General features: G+C 32.2%; 1 protein-coding gene across 1 annotated transcript in view; it reads right to left on the reverse strand.

Annotated features, from left to right (window-relative positions):
• Nucleotides 1-16,125, reverse strand: part of LOC105625941 (glutamate receptor ionotropic, kainate 2) — a 136,192-nt gene that overhangs the window by 15,147 nt on the left and 104,920 nt on the right. Inside the window, exons 8-11 of the mRNA XM_012207252.1 lie at nt 10,607-10,708; nt 10,412-10,513; nt 9,794-9,997; nt 3,830-4,033 (exon numbers count right to left, since the gene is read on the reverse strand). Coding sequence (XP_012062642.1) covers nt 3,830-4,033; nt 9,794-9,997; nt 10,412-10,513; nt 10,607-10,708 — 612 coding nt within the window. The remainder of the gene's footprint in view (nt 1-3,829; nt 4,034-9,793; nt 9,998-10,411; nt 10,514-10,606; nt 10,709-16,125) is intronic.

Below are 16,125 nucleotides of genomic sequence, written 5' to 3' on the forward strand. Positions count from 1 at the left end.
AAATAATACTATATATACTAACTAAATTTAATTTATTAACTTAAATAATTAATTACTTATTAAGTAGTAATATTTACTTATTATATTATATTATATTACTAATAATACTACTCTCTCTCTTCTCTCTCTCTCTCTCTCTCTCTCTCTCTCTCTCTCTCTCTCTCTCTTTTTTCTCTGAAACGCAAAAGAATCTGGGTAAGAGAAAATATTGCGTAACATTGTTGTAAATATTAAAGGAATAATGGTAATCCACTTCCTTGAATTGAATAATATTTATTATTTGTAACTTTTGTTATTTTTAATTTACATGTAAACCAATCCATTTTACAAAATCCATTTCTGTGGTTAATTTGAAAGTAAACAACATCTATATTCACATATAATGCTTACTTACTTGATAAATAATAAATTAAAAAATCAAATTTATTATTACATTTTTCCTAATTAAATTAGTTAAATAACTGAAATTAGGTCTAATTTGATATTATGAATTTAATAATGTAAAAGAATTCTTGTTATATCGTACATTAATTAAAATATTGTCAATTAAACATAATTCTAATCATCGATTAAAATTCTTGACTGTATCGGATGTCTCAAATAGGATAGAGGTAATCTGCTTAATTATACATAAGTCGTTAAAATACGATACGACCGCTTCTAGGCATATTATTAGTTTTTATAATCATTTTTCCATCCTCGGTTTCTCCATTGCGTTCGCGACGACTGCAGCGAAGCGAGTATTATTAATGATCATCTGACAAAATTAATACTGCCGTCCGGATAACATAGCGCCGGTCGCTGTGTAACGTCCACCGGTCTGCGAATCCCGACGAAAATGAGAAATTTCACGGACTCTCATATCGCGATTCTTCATAATTCCATGAATTCCAGCCCATATGTAGCATCATCGTATCGTTGATCGCTATATTTCATTCAGAATCCCGAGATATTAAACCATTCATAACTGTAATTTTCCTGAAATTAGAACGTAATTATTCCGTCTGCGTAATCGATACCTTAGTCCTTGAGCCCAGCACTTTCTTAATTTAGTTTACGAATATTATTTCGTTTAATTAAACGGTCATTACGAACATTTCGATTCAAACACCGCGTATCTTGTTATCCGTTTGATAAAACCACGAATTTTCCTCGTTGCATTACATTAATATAGTGTGGAATTAATTATTTCTATACAGACGCTCAGTTTCCGGCGCACATATACGCAGGATTTATACATTATTCATGATAAAAGTGCGCCCTTGTGTTCCGCAGCAACCGGACACTGAATCCAATCCAGAACTTCGGGATTTATGGCGAAAGTAGTTCTCTGGAATGTAGATATCGCTGCTAGAATACTCGGCTCATTACATCCTACTTTAGTTTTCCCAAAAACGAGTGCGTCTTTAAGAAATGTACCGCGACAAAAAAGTATGCGGTCTATGAAAAAGGACTAGCGAATTTTTCTTAGTTCGTCCCTCGAAAGAAATTATAAAATATTTATAAAATACAAAGATCAATTTATATATATTGCAGTTTGGCAAGAGATTATACTAGTTTTAATTTCAATAAAAATTCATTATATTGGAAATAAAATCTTTTCTTATGTCTCAAAAAGCATTTGATGGAAATATTTCGATGGCAGATTTGGACTCAGCATCGAAAATTATCCAGAAACATCTTCATATGTTCTTGTAAAATCATGTAAACTAATGTTATCAATTGTATCTCGTTTAAAGGGAGAATACTCTTTTATTATAAATTATTCTTTTATTACAAAAATCTTAGGACAATTACAAATAAACGAAAAAGAATGTTCAAATTCTACGTTCAAATTCTCTACTGGTGCAAATAATATGTTAGATTATTGTGATCACTAAAATACTAATGCTGTTACATGTGTATATATATATATATATGATGATACATGATGGGTTTAACTCCAGCACAAGGATTACCTGTAACTCCGAGCTCTCTTTTCCACTGCGCTATCTTTGCACGGTGCCTATCGGCACCGTGGAAGAATTGTGTGTGCATTGACATTGTTATCACGGCGTTGTGCATAGTTGTCGTTGCATCTGCTACAACCGTCAGCGAAATATTGAAATTCGGTAGAATTGCGGAACGGAATTGCGCGCGTATACGGCACTTAATCAATCGTCTGTGCGCGTGCGATGTATAATACCTTCCTCTGAAATGTAGACATAGTCGGCGGGCGACGATGCGCGGGCTAGTTTCATGCTTTCCTGGTAGAGACGCGGTGTCACCCGTATATATGGCTCTCATCTCGCACCTATTCGTGATTTGAATTGCAAAAGCGAGCGGCACCCAAAGCGTCTAAGCCTATGCGTTTAACGCAAGCGAAGTGCACGGCGGCGATTCGCTCGAGCCTATCACTAGCAAAAGGAAGCATGGCTTCCTCTATCATCGCGGCATATCACGCCATGTCGTTCGTAGGTAATCCTGCGTGTGCGGCCATCAATTTGCATGATTAATGCGCGCTCATGTACATGTGGGGAGATGCGAACAGGAGAACCTTTGACCTAAATCGTAATCGGTGCGATAATTCATACGATAAAAGTAAAGGAGAGTGTTACGTTTTGACTATTTCCGGCATTGAGAGAAAAATTTTTGATAATTATAATTACATATTATTATAATTATTACTGCTGTTATGTTAATAATGATAATTGTATATATAATTTTATTAACAAATATATACAGTTAGCAATAGAAAATGAGACTCTAATTATATTATTACCATAAAAATAGTTGCAATTACTGTAAATTATAGTTAAATTTTTATAAAAAATTATTTTAAATAATTTTTTGGGATAATCATACAATATAACTCAAAAAAGGTGATTTTAAAACGAAAATGACAAAAACGACATTTGATCACGTTTTTAAGAGAATATTTTTTTTGCTACATTATTTGATTAATCAAGAAATTTTTGTTAAATTGAAAAAAAGTTTTTTCCCTTTTCTGAGAAAATTTGACGATATCGCACATATTAATTAGATTTAACTTACTTAAGTACAATGAAGTACCGTTTATCTTAGGAAAACATCAGGAAGATGAGAAAAGTTGTGATATATCAAAGACAATAAATCTAATATTATTTATTGATAACAAATTGTTAAGTACCTAAGATTTTATATTTTTTATATTATGATAAATTTTATATATTTTATATTTAATATTATGTATAATTTGTAATATCTCGAAACTTTTATTTTTGCTAAAAAATAGCCAAAACTCAACATCCTCGGTTTATGTAGTATGTTTCTATAGGATTTCTTGGGATTGGCAGGTTAATGCTTGTACGAGTGACATTACCCATATCGCTCAAGAATCACATTTCCTCTTAAACGCCGATACTTGGTCCCTATCTCTGTTGAAATTCGCTTAACTACCCTTTGTTATATCTATCACTGACTATCAAACTGTCTCACGACGCTGAGAATCAACAACCTCCAGTATAGTAGACCGCACAATGTATGCTTCCGTAACATATAAATTATACCGTCGTATAATGTACGCGTCAGCATCCTCTCCCTCTGAAAGTTCCCTTATCTGGTAACTACAAGAATTTTTCATGAACGTTTATTAACAATAAATAAGATACTCGGAAGAGATTTACATACAAATACATGGAGCATTTTAATTATTTCAAAGAAGAAAAATCGAAAATTATTTCTGACAATCGCCATAGTTTATATAAGCGGACGATTCAATTTTCTTTGATTCCAGTAGGTTGTGTACGTCTCTGAGATAATTCGAATGGAACTGCAGCAATGCACACGGACGCATATCGCACACACTCACCTTATCCATCAGTTGGCGAACTATTCCGTTCCACTCGCCGGTCTCGTAATCGTAAACGCCATACTTGCCATCCGGCACGAGTTCAATCCTGTAGGTGAAGCCCACCATGTGCGCTATCTTCTTCAGCAAGTCGATGCAGAAGCCTTCGTAACGCATGTTTCCGCTGAAATTCCCCTCGCTCTTCAGCATTACATACGGCTGCTCCTATGGGGATCATAAAAAGGAGCTACCGTTTTTCGCTTCGTCTCCCTTTGCTATAGGATTTCGCTCGCAATTCTTTTCTCTCTTCCTATCTTTACGTTAGTCTCCGGTCGCCAGTTCTCCCGCCCATTTTGTTATCCTATATCTTTTTCACAAGATGCTACTATCCGCGCTAGAACTATCGATATGGTCAACAACAATGTTCCGCGAAACGATAAAGCGTTCGCATGTTTGCGTCATGGGAATTTTATACGGACTGAATGTAAATCTTTTGAGTAAGGATTGGTAGAAATCAAGTTTCACAACTTCAGTCTCGGTTCGAGAAGATTAGGGAAATTTTGGTGCGTCGCTTTAGCTCTTTCGCCGAGAAGTACGCATTACAGATTTAATTAATGAATAATAGATGAACGCATTTTCTTATAATCGTGTTATAAAATTAGACTGATAAACTCACTTACTTAAGTGAATGGTAAATTGAATAAATGAAAAATATTTTATATTGTAAGAATATATACAATCTTACAAAAAAGTTTGATTACAAAGTTTTGTGAGTATCAAATAAAATTAGGGGAGATCGGAGTTCAGTGGCACAATTTTCACAATTTCGACATTAGACTTTAAACAACTAATCAATATAATAAAGAATCTTTTTCTACATTTTTATGCCAGGAAATACGATTCTGTACACTATATATTTTCTTTGTAGTAAATAAAACACAAACATGCTACATTGTAATCAATTTTCGATAATGAAGTGAAGAAATTGATACAGGTATAAGTTGTCTTTATGATAAACTCGATAACTTTTCCATTGTTTCTTTCGTTTTAAATATACAGAATATAATGCCAACTTGTGCCAACAAGCGATAATTCCTATACAGAAAAACAAACTCTGGAGTATTAGTTACATCCTATTAAATTACCAACAAAATACAATTAATATTCAAAATAGCCACCTTTAACTTTGATACAAGCTTTAAAATGCTTCGGAAAAGCATCAACTATGAGGCTGCGCCTCTTTTCATAAATAAATCCTTCCAGGCAGCCAATAAAGCAGCTTTTAGTTTACCATCAATGAACATTTTTTGATATAAAATCTTTAAGGTATTTAATAAGATGTAACTAATATTCTATAATTTATCTTTTTTAAAACATGTTACTATTTAGAGAGCAAAGTGAAGTTATTTGTTATCATTTTGATTCGATAAGTACATTATGACCCAACTTTCTGATTTTACATATGTATAAAAATATGCACAAAGATTTAAAGATTCGGTGCATAAATATTCTGTTAGTTACATCGCAAACGTGATGCAGCGAAGTGCATTACGTCGACTAAAAATTATACATGCTTTTTCGCCTCTAAAATAGTATTTAAGAATTTCGCATAAAAGTTTACGGCCATCGTATAACCAAAGAATACCGGGATACCACGTGTGATAGCGAGTCGTGCATGTATCTGTAACAGTATGGACAGCTTTAATTGGTATTTACGACGACATACCGGGCATGGCGAATGCACTTGCCTCGACGTGGACGTTCGATGGTTCTCTCGATGCTGATTACCAGCTAAATGGATTACTCTTCGATAGACTATTACGTTCAACACTCCCACGAGATGTGCTCTGCAAGCGTAACTACACGTCGTAGGCCTCGGAGACTCAGGTGCGAGAAGGCCAATTAACGTGCGTGATATTACGCCAACTAGACAATAGCTTGCCAAATAAATCTCATGAGTAATGTCTTAGATTATTATTTTACTAGTAAATAACATTCAAGATAAATGTATCATTTGTATAATTTTACTAATCATATTAAATGTATCGTCCGATCGTGAAAAATTTAGTAATACGTATCTAATTTTTGATTAACAGATTTCTTTATTTCTATCACAGTTAATTTTACACAATAATTTAATAGTGAATAACTTTTCTTGTCTTTCGCACATGATAAAAAACGTCTACGATACCTAGCATCGCCATTAAAAAATAAGAAACAAAAAATTTTTTTTATCAAGATCGAGATGTATAGATTTTCGCATGCAGAAATGGTGAATTAAATCACCTGATAAAACGTTGATACGAATACTCGATCGAATTAGAAGTAACGCCGGCGAACAATACAGAAAAACGAGAACGAGAAAAATTATCCGAAGAATTTCGATAATTGCAAACGTACGAAAGAGACGAACGTGCAACGAGGGAGAAACTTTCGTTCCACCGGACAAATATTATCTTCACCACGAACGAGTGAAAATATAGACAAAAAGATGCTCTCCTGTAGATGTGAGCGTTATCGCACGGTCGTCGTATATTCAGACATGGAGAGTTGGAAGTCTATGCGCGGGGTCTAGATTTAAATTTAAATTCAAATCGGCTTCTTGAAATGCAATAAAGTAGCTTCACTTCATGAAGCTTTCCGCCATTTTAGATGAAAACGGGGCCGGTGACTGCCGCACGACGGAAACGTGAGAGATTTAATTAGAGGGTATGTCGAGTAGATTTGGTATTTACGAGCCGCATATGAGAATTTCGACTGGATTAACTGCATATTGCAGACTATATAGAGAATGCATTTGGCACGCATTAATTAAGCCGCGTTGAAAAGCGGCGTTAGAAAAAAAGAAAAACGGAAAAAGGGAGCTAATCCGTTCAGATTCAACATTTATATACAACATATTTTATAATGTTTTAAGCTGTTAATATTTTTATCCTCGTTATTTAATATTACTACTTTTATGACAGAGGATTCTTAAAGAAAAAAAAATGAAAGAGACGAGAACGTACATGTTTCATTTTGTGTGTATTGTTTGTGTATGCATGCTGTTTGAGGTTTTACATTCGTTTGTAAAAAAATTATCATGCATATGTATGTATACATATGCATGGAAAGAGCTTGAAAAAAAAATTCAAACATAAGATTTAATCCAAATAAGCTGCGCGAATATGCGCATGAAAACAAAGATGAAAAATTAGCATTGCATAGCTAAAGATAAAAGTCTTAGTGAGAAATTATTTCTTGCTGGATGAATTGTACAGCAAATATTTATCATAGATTTCAACATAAAGAATATATCGCGTAACAAAAATCTGCACTTAACTTATCATACGCGTAGATTAAGAAGAGACGGATTAAACGGTCAGCGCATTTATGAATAATTACTTAATATGGCACTCTCGTGAAAGTGTTAAAATTCGTTTTATGCAATCTAGAAGACAGAAGATATAAAATTGAGATATAAAATTAATTTAAGCCAACTTAATGGAGGCTGTAAGGCCACTTTTAACTCTTCTTTGAATAATGCATGAGTCTTTTGAATAGAGCGAAAAAGTACGTGAAGCGAAAAGTCGTAAGAGCATAAAAGATTTAAAGAGAAGAGGCAAATTTCAACGCGACCGCAGATATAAAGCGACACACGCAAATATCGATGAAATATGTAATTATTAAAGATTTCAAATATAGTTAGAGAAGAAAATTTTCGAATTTATAAGAAATAATTGATCGAAGTAAGTAAGAAATTCATAAATCTTTCCATTTTCTGTCGATATAATCTTTCGATTTTATGTTACTTTAGTAAATACGTAAAAGAAAATTGCTCTCCTATATGTGACGTACATACAGTTTCATTAAATTTGTATACTGTGTTTTAAATTTAATATTATGTTTTAATAAATGCCAAATTTCATCATGATATTACAGAATTTATGAAATACTGTAGTTACTGTAGTGTAATACTGTTAGTTCGTACGAGAAGTATAAATTCCCATTTATTTTCGTGCATAATTGATATTCATCGTAAATAAAGTACATTTCACATTCTATCTCTTATTTTTAATTAAGAAAAAAAACACGGTAAACAAGAACATTAGTCGTACGTTAATTTTTATATCTAAATAAAGAGAGCTTTTGCAATTTTTAATTATAGATAATTCTAAATTATAGATAATTATAGATAAATAAATAAATTATAGATAATTCTAAATATTAATTTAATATCGATAGATTAGATTTAATATCGATGACTCGAGTCATAAATTAAATGTATAGCTCTAAATAAAAATAAAATGAAGGAAAGATGATCCAATAAAAGCCGATGCGGATATCAGTATGCAATAATAACAATATATTTAATCAATTATTACTCGTAGTAAATTAAATAAAAACGCATACGTTTCAATCCTAATTATGGAATTTTTTTCAATATATAATACATAAGATATATTTAAACGACAGAAAACATGGGTTAAAATAAAATTGCAATAAATAATAAAGCAATAGCCACTGTGAAATATTAAATAAAACTGGACTTTAGTTACATAGTTCTATTTTTTGATACAACTTTCAATTTAACATAGACGTGCAATTTTATTTAATCTATGATCTGTTGTTTCACATTTTGACTACTTCATTGTTTATTTTAATTTCATTTCGACATGTGTTGAAAATCAAAATGTTTTTATTTAAGTAATTTATTATATAACTGACTAAATATATTGTATTATTGCACATTTACTTTCGCGTTGACTCTTATTGACTCATCCTTCATTTCATTTTGATATTTAATATCGTTTGGCTTCAATAAATCAATACGGCGTCGTCTCCGTCTAAATAAATTTGCTTTAAAGGAGAAATTTGTATTCAAGTTATACGAGTTGTCAAATACAAATAATCAAGAAATGTTATTTCATTATTTGAAAATAGACATATATTAAATGATACATTTCATATAAGCTATCATTTTCATCTTTCACATTTATCAAAAAATCTTTCAAAAATCTTTGTAGAAAATAATAATAAATAATATTAGGGAAAAAATAATTATTATTTCAAATGAAACTTTCATGTGAAGTTATATGTCGTTATATGTATGATTATACATGTAGGCTCAGTAAAAGTATACTAATTGAAACATGTAATTGACATTGTTAGTGCATCCCATGATTCTGCAATATTTACACTAAACAATTTGCAATCATTTTACGATCTTATTTTATATTGACTGACATTTGCGAGTTGTTAACGCCGTGCAAAATTACGTATTATACAAATCGTTGTGATTTATTTTTATAAGGACAGCTTTTATTCTACAATATGATAAATATCAGAATAATTGATCATAATGAGTTATTAAAAGAACAAATTTAACTAGCAAGTCAAGCATAGAATTGTTGCAACTAAATGCACAAATCAAATTATAATTAAATTCAAAATATTGGATTAAAAAAATATAGGATAACAGAGAATAGAATCATCTTATTACTTACGTTTATGTGGGAAAAAGTTCGTGGCGTTTTTCCCGTTAGATGGCATTAAAAAAACGCCACGAACTTTTTCCTACACCTAATATTTATACAAACTAAAGTAAACTTTTATAAACAACGTTAATACATTTACATTTCTACCATTAATGCGATTATAAATTAGACCGTCAAAACATTAGTGGAGTATTAAATTACTAGCAAGAGAACATTTACAGTAGTACAACCTCGTATTAATTGATCAAAACATATTATCGAACCGTGTAATAATTTGCAGTTATCAATACAAACAGTATGGGATTTACTCTAATTTGTGATATGTAATTTGTGATTATAGGTAACAAGGTTACCTATAAAACTTGCCTTGGCTATTCAAAGTAAATAATCAAAGTAAATAGATCAACAAGAGATTTCTCCAAAGACTCTAGCGATATACGTGAGCGAGTGTTCAGGATCGTGTACTAAAGGGAGATGTGAGAAATGAAACAAACAAACCAAATCATACATGTCGCATAAGCTCTCGTACGATGCCATTCCATTCGCCGGTCTCCGGGTCTCGTGCGCCATACTTCCTATCCGGTACCAGCTCCAATCGGTACGAAAAGCCTACCTCCCTCGCCACCGCTGCCAGAAGGTCCATGCAAAAACCGTAAAATCGCGAGTTCCCGGTGTAGTTCTTTTCGTGATGCATCATCACATACGGCGTCTCCTGCGTCCGACGAGCGAATTGGGATTCATGCAAGAATAACGAAAAGCGCTTTGAGACCGCCGCGGTATAACGCGGATTTATGAGGAGACATGTTGGCGCCGACCATATCGAAGAACTTTCAACGGTTATCGCGCGTTTTTCGCTCGACTCGTTCTTCCAAAATGGGTGGTACGGCGGTATCGGAGTTGAAACAATAAAACAGCCAGCATTATGCGGCAATCTACCTCGCCTTGCGATATCTTCCCTTTTTTTTTAGAAAGCAGAAATGATTATGAATATATTTGAATATATTCCTTTTAGCTGCGTCCAAATGTCGTATAATTTTACAATAAAGCCGTGCGTAGATTTATATAAAGATATAAAAGACAGAACAAAGTTATTGCGCAACAAAATGCAGATTTGATGAAAACTCACCAGTATAGTAATCACAATCAGAGTGACGTTCCCGATGTTAGGCTCGAAAAAGGCCGCAGTGTCTGTAACGTTGACGCCGGCGCCGGGACGCCACTCGCCGACCTAGTTTCATATATAATTTTATTATATACTCATTTGATATTCGCGTTCTTCTAACACGCTTCTTATTTTGCTTAGAGTAAGGCCATGACGTACCTTAACAAGTGAATGTTGTTTCAGTTTCAGTAGATCCAATTTAAACTGAATTCTACGGCCTTCTTTAAATTCAATAGGTCCGGAGATTCCTTTCATCTCGACCTGCAACAAAAACCATTGCGGATTCGCGTTTGTGAGAGTGCTCTCTTACATATGTTACATGCTTGAGTTCATCAACCTTATTTCGCGCTCGATTCAGCGTGACGGTTCAGCAGAACTTGAAAGAATAAACATTTTGTAGAGCATGTATATAAAATGCTCCAATGACAGTAATTGCAGTTGTCTATTCAATCCCATTTATTCAGTCCCATTTATTTCAATTGATAAATGAAATTCGATTCAACTAGATACCGTAATCTAAAATTTAAATGCAGCAATATAGAGACAATTTTAAAGGCAAGAAAGGTTAGAAAGAAGAATTACTTTATTCTAGTACTATGATCGTAAAGTGAGATAAGACCTTTGACTGCGTTGTATTATTATAATTCTTCAGCATCACTATGATATTCTCTTTTTTCCAATGTTTTTCAATGCTTTTTCCATTGTTTAATTTTTAAGGAAGCTGCGCAAAGAAACTTACGAATTTTTTCCTGTATGTTGATACATCGTTAAATGCCAAAGTTTCGTGAATATTACAGTTCACTTCATCAAGACAGGAAGTAATCTGATACTGAGCTGCTTCTCTTAAGGATTCACTTTCTATATACTGTATACGTGATACAAATAGGGAAGAAGGAAGATAAAGCTAAGGATATAGTAGCTAATAACTTTTCAATAAATTTACAAAAAAAATTAAATGTACAAAATGATATGGACCTTTTAAATCCATTAAATACTTTTTATAAAATCTTGATACTTCTATGTTTTATTTGTTTTATCTATTTATTAATTTAGTTATAAACATGTTTATCCATTCGATGATCTTTTACAAGTTCACACATCTTGTATTATACACATTCTTATTTGCGCTCTGCTTTGTCATCTCGTCGCTACTAATATAAGTTTTCAATTAATTTTATATATAGTTTATTGTAAAGCAAAATTGCTATTTGTAGTGGCTAACTTGTCAGTATTATGCTAAAAAAGATCTAAACCGAAACGTTTGTATTTAATTTCGAATAATATATTAACATGTTCCTGTGTCAGTTTTCACGAGGTTTATTGGAAATTTTGATTTTTTAATAACATACATTTAACAACATACATTTTCTTGATATCCTAATGTTTGGCGTTTCGATTGAAAAAAGAACTTTTTTACAATATTTTTATTTTTAAGAAAGTTATAAACATTCGAGTTAATTGAGTATCCAAGTATGTTGTTTTCCTAGCACTTATTATTATCCGAAGAGATAATGGTAAGTTAACCTAAACGAGAAGATTTTCTAGCTCCATATAAATTGTGAACTACATTAAAATGCGATGCAAGATGGATCGCATCGCTGGCATAAATCTCTCAATTTCGGCGCACATCAGCGCGAAGACAAAACTCGTCATACAATAGTTTGGCTAACAGCTAGTAGCCGTATTACGGGCTCAGAAATTTTCCTAGTTGCTTTAAAAATTTTCGCACTTAGAAAGTCGTTACCGTTTACGTGGGCGCGAATCTCGTAAAGTTAAAGCTCCTTCTTGAAGATTTTACGCCACTCGTAGGCTATTCAGACATGAGCGGTAGGTCATATTCGCCAGCTTCCGATAAAATGCGAAATCTGCGAGACCATTAAGCGATATTAAGAAAGTAACAGGATATTGGCAAGGAAAAAGGATGAAGATTAAATGGAAACGTATAGTTTTAGCGGAAATCATGCACTTCTTAAAGAGATACACGCCTTTAGACGATATAGTCAACGTTTGCTAACATTAGCGCGAATCACATATACATAACATACATAATTTGACAGTGTACGACGCTCAAGCACGATAAGTAATGTTATTAAAAGTTTTGATATCTTAGTAAACAGCTTGAGTGTCCTACATAATTATTTTGTGTTTAAGTTTTTAGATTCTTCAGCAAAACTATTTCTAATAATTATCGTTAAAAATAAAGCATAATTTTCCCGAAATAAGGAATATTATTGTTTGCGAAATAAGGTGAATTAATCTAAAAAGTTGATCGATTTTTATAATGTTTCATATATTAAACGATGATTTAAATTGTTTATATATAAATGTTTTCCGACAACCAATAAAGGCTTGCACTTAAAAAATCAAATATTTATCATATAGTACAATATTTTAAATTCTTTATTGTCATACCTTTCTGTGGAATAACATTTTTTATTACAAAATCGAGGAAGCACAATTTTTTTATAGCACTTAAATGATGGAATATCCTTTTATATTTTTATTTTTCTATACATTCGATATAACCATACATTCGATATAACCATACGTTTGCTATGAACCGCAAAGAATTAAAATATAAGAGTTCGGACTGTAAAAAGAAAAAAAATTAGGAAAATAGCTAAAGAAATATATACACACGGTTTAATAATGTTGTAAATATTACTTTCTTTATGATCCAATTTTTCATCATTAATACAGTTTATATTAGATTTTCAAATATTAAAAACAAATATTAAAAACTATACAGAGATTTTATTGATGTTCTTTATATTTTTATTTTTCTATACATTCGATATAATACGTTTGCTATGAACCGCAAAGAATTAAAATATAAGAGCTCGGACTGTAAAAAGAAAAAAATTGAAAAATGGTTACGTAAAGAAATATACGCACACGGTTTAATATTACTTGCAAATATTACTTTCTTTACGATCCAATTTTTCATCATTAATACAGTTTATATTAGATTTTCAAATATTAAAAACTAGATTTTAAACAGAGATTTTATTGATGTTCTTAGGATTATATACTATGTAGGATGTATCTGGCAATAAAATTCAAAAAACAAATAATGCCGGATAAAAGAAATGTATTTCAGTTTATTCTCTCGGCTGTAAAAATCGTCCCATCTAATCGTCGATTCACCTTTTCCGATTTGCGAGTAAAGTCGCAGTAAAATAAAACAAAAATACATTTAATCCTTTATAACTGAATTCTTCGTATGCTGAATTCTCAACGCTGATGTATGATAAAAAATATGGAAGCTTGAATAAATAATATTTGTGAAAAATGATAATACGAAAGAGAGAGAGAGAGGAGAATTTTTTGATAACGTTTCATTTCTGCTAGGTAATGCAAGAATAGAATGAACAGAAAACAGGAAAATGAAATGGAGCAGAGCAAACTTAAACCTAAAGTTTGATTATCTCATTAAGTAGCAACTTTCGTCAAGAGAAATTTCTCATTTCTATTGTCACACAATGCTCACAATGTTTTTTTTTAACAAGAAGGCAAGAAATAATTATAGCATAATATTCGTCTTCCTTTTAAAACAAAACCATTAATGTTCTTCTAAAATGTGCTCTAGGTTAACTTAAAAGTTACGTGAGGCATAATTAATACTCCAACACACTAAAACATCATATATACATCGCACCACATTTATCTTGGCCACATTCTTTTGCATTAGTTTTATAATTTCCGTGAATGCAGCCGAGTTGACTGTCCACCAGATTTTTCGTCAGCGCGGAACCATAAAGTGTGAAATTAACGTATGAAAAGCGACATTGTACTAAATTAGCAACATCGCATGTTTTAAATATATTACACCAGTGCCCTCATAAAATATTCATAACATGTAAATTATGCTATTGCATAAATGAATGTAAATGTAAAATGTTATGACAGTTCGCAAACCGCGTCTACTAAATACCGCTTCACGCGCATTTAAACATGCTCATAATAAATTAATAAAACAGATTTAATAAATAATGTCATCATATTTCTTTGTATACGGTAAATCTTCATATTTTATTTTCGAGAATTACAAATTGTTTCAAATAAATAGAAGATTTAACTGTTGCTAAATATGAAATTGTTAAATTGAATCTGTATATGCATTTATAGATAGCATTACAAAGCTGTTCTTTCTTTAATTGACTTAAGATTTTGATTCTCTTTGCTAATAAAATATTGTAACTTGTTGAGAGAAAATCTGAAATCTTGGATGACTTTAAAAATAAAGAAAATATAAAATTCGTATGATCATGTTGCATAATAAAAATAAATATAAAGTCGATTTGGAAATTATGTATATTTTACATATATTTGACATATTTTAGAATTTTATGATTTAATTTTATGGTTTAATTTATTTTATCAATTTAATTTGTCATCTACTGATGGATTTATTAAATGACAAATGTGATTTTTTGAAGACTAAACTTTTATCTACTCGTCTCGTTATTTTAATAAAGCTGTTATAAAATCCTCATCCAACAGCTTTAATTCCTTTTGTCACCGATCAAAATTCAGGTGGGCCGCGAGGACAGCCGGAATGAATGATCAGTAAATTTAGCGCGGTATCTTCTGTAGCTGCTATCCGCAGTCATTCCTGCGGCAAGTCTAATTAAAGCCAAAGCGGAAGTTATCACGGATTGTCGAGCGTGACTCAAATCCGAAAGTGCTTTCCTTCAGCGACGAGGAAACGTCGCGGAGCAACTGCACCGACAATTGTTCGTCGGAGCATCGGGATAATTGTAAATTGTCATTACGAGAGACACTTCTTTTGTCCAAGAGAAAATCTCCTTTCACGGACGTGATGCAACGACGAAGACTTTTATCATTGTGCGCTCTTCGCGAGTCTCGCGTCGTGCCGCATATATCTTGGCCACGCGAGCGGAATATGAGAAGCCGTCTTAAAAGCGAAACGCGTCGCACCGGCACGAATCTCGTAGCACATTTTAGTTTCATATATAGAACACGTGATGGCACGACCGGCAAACAGATTTCAGATATCAAGCAGCAAAAACGGAAACGCTATTCAGTGAAATGAGAATGCTAGGAAAAGGAATTTTAATGTATCTTAGAAATTCTATTCGGACGATAGTAATAAATTATATCAAGATATCGTTTGTTTCCTTTTAAGATACATGCAAGCCGCGTAATTGACATTTAATTAAACGAACAAGCTCGTAAGTGTAATTAATTATTGTATGTCCCGATATACCAATGCCTTTATAATGTTGCGATTCATTGAACAATAGTTGTAGATTCACACGAATGGTTGAAACAATCCCATTAGTAAATTATTCGTGGCTGAACTTTGTTACTACAATGAAGTTATTGTCGAACAAGCGGAATGTTGTGTGGTACATTTTCGAAGTAATCAGTAACCATAGGTTACGCAATACGTACCCATCGTTTTACATATTCACCTATATGTGCAACTCTAATTGTCAATACTGTACTTAACTTTGCTTGATTAATGCATTTACTTTTGTAATGAAAATGGATTAAATTCTCCCGTACCCAAAAATAAAGTTTGGAGAGAAAGCTTACTCTCGTAAATCGCGACAAGAATAAGAAGTAGCAAGAAAAAGAAATAACAGTATAGAAAAGAACGAACTTGGCTGGACCGGCAGTTAGTAAACATTCTCTCTCTCTCTCTCTCTCTC

The sequence above is a fragment of the Atta cephalotes genome, assembly GCF_000143395.1.
Source record: "Atta cephalotes unplaced genomic scaffold scaffold00004, whole genome shotgun sequence".
In the NCBI taxonomy this organism is placed as follows: Eukaryota; Metazoa; Arthropoda; class Insecta; order Hymenoptera; family Formicidae; genus Atta; species Atta cephalotes.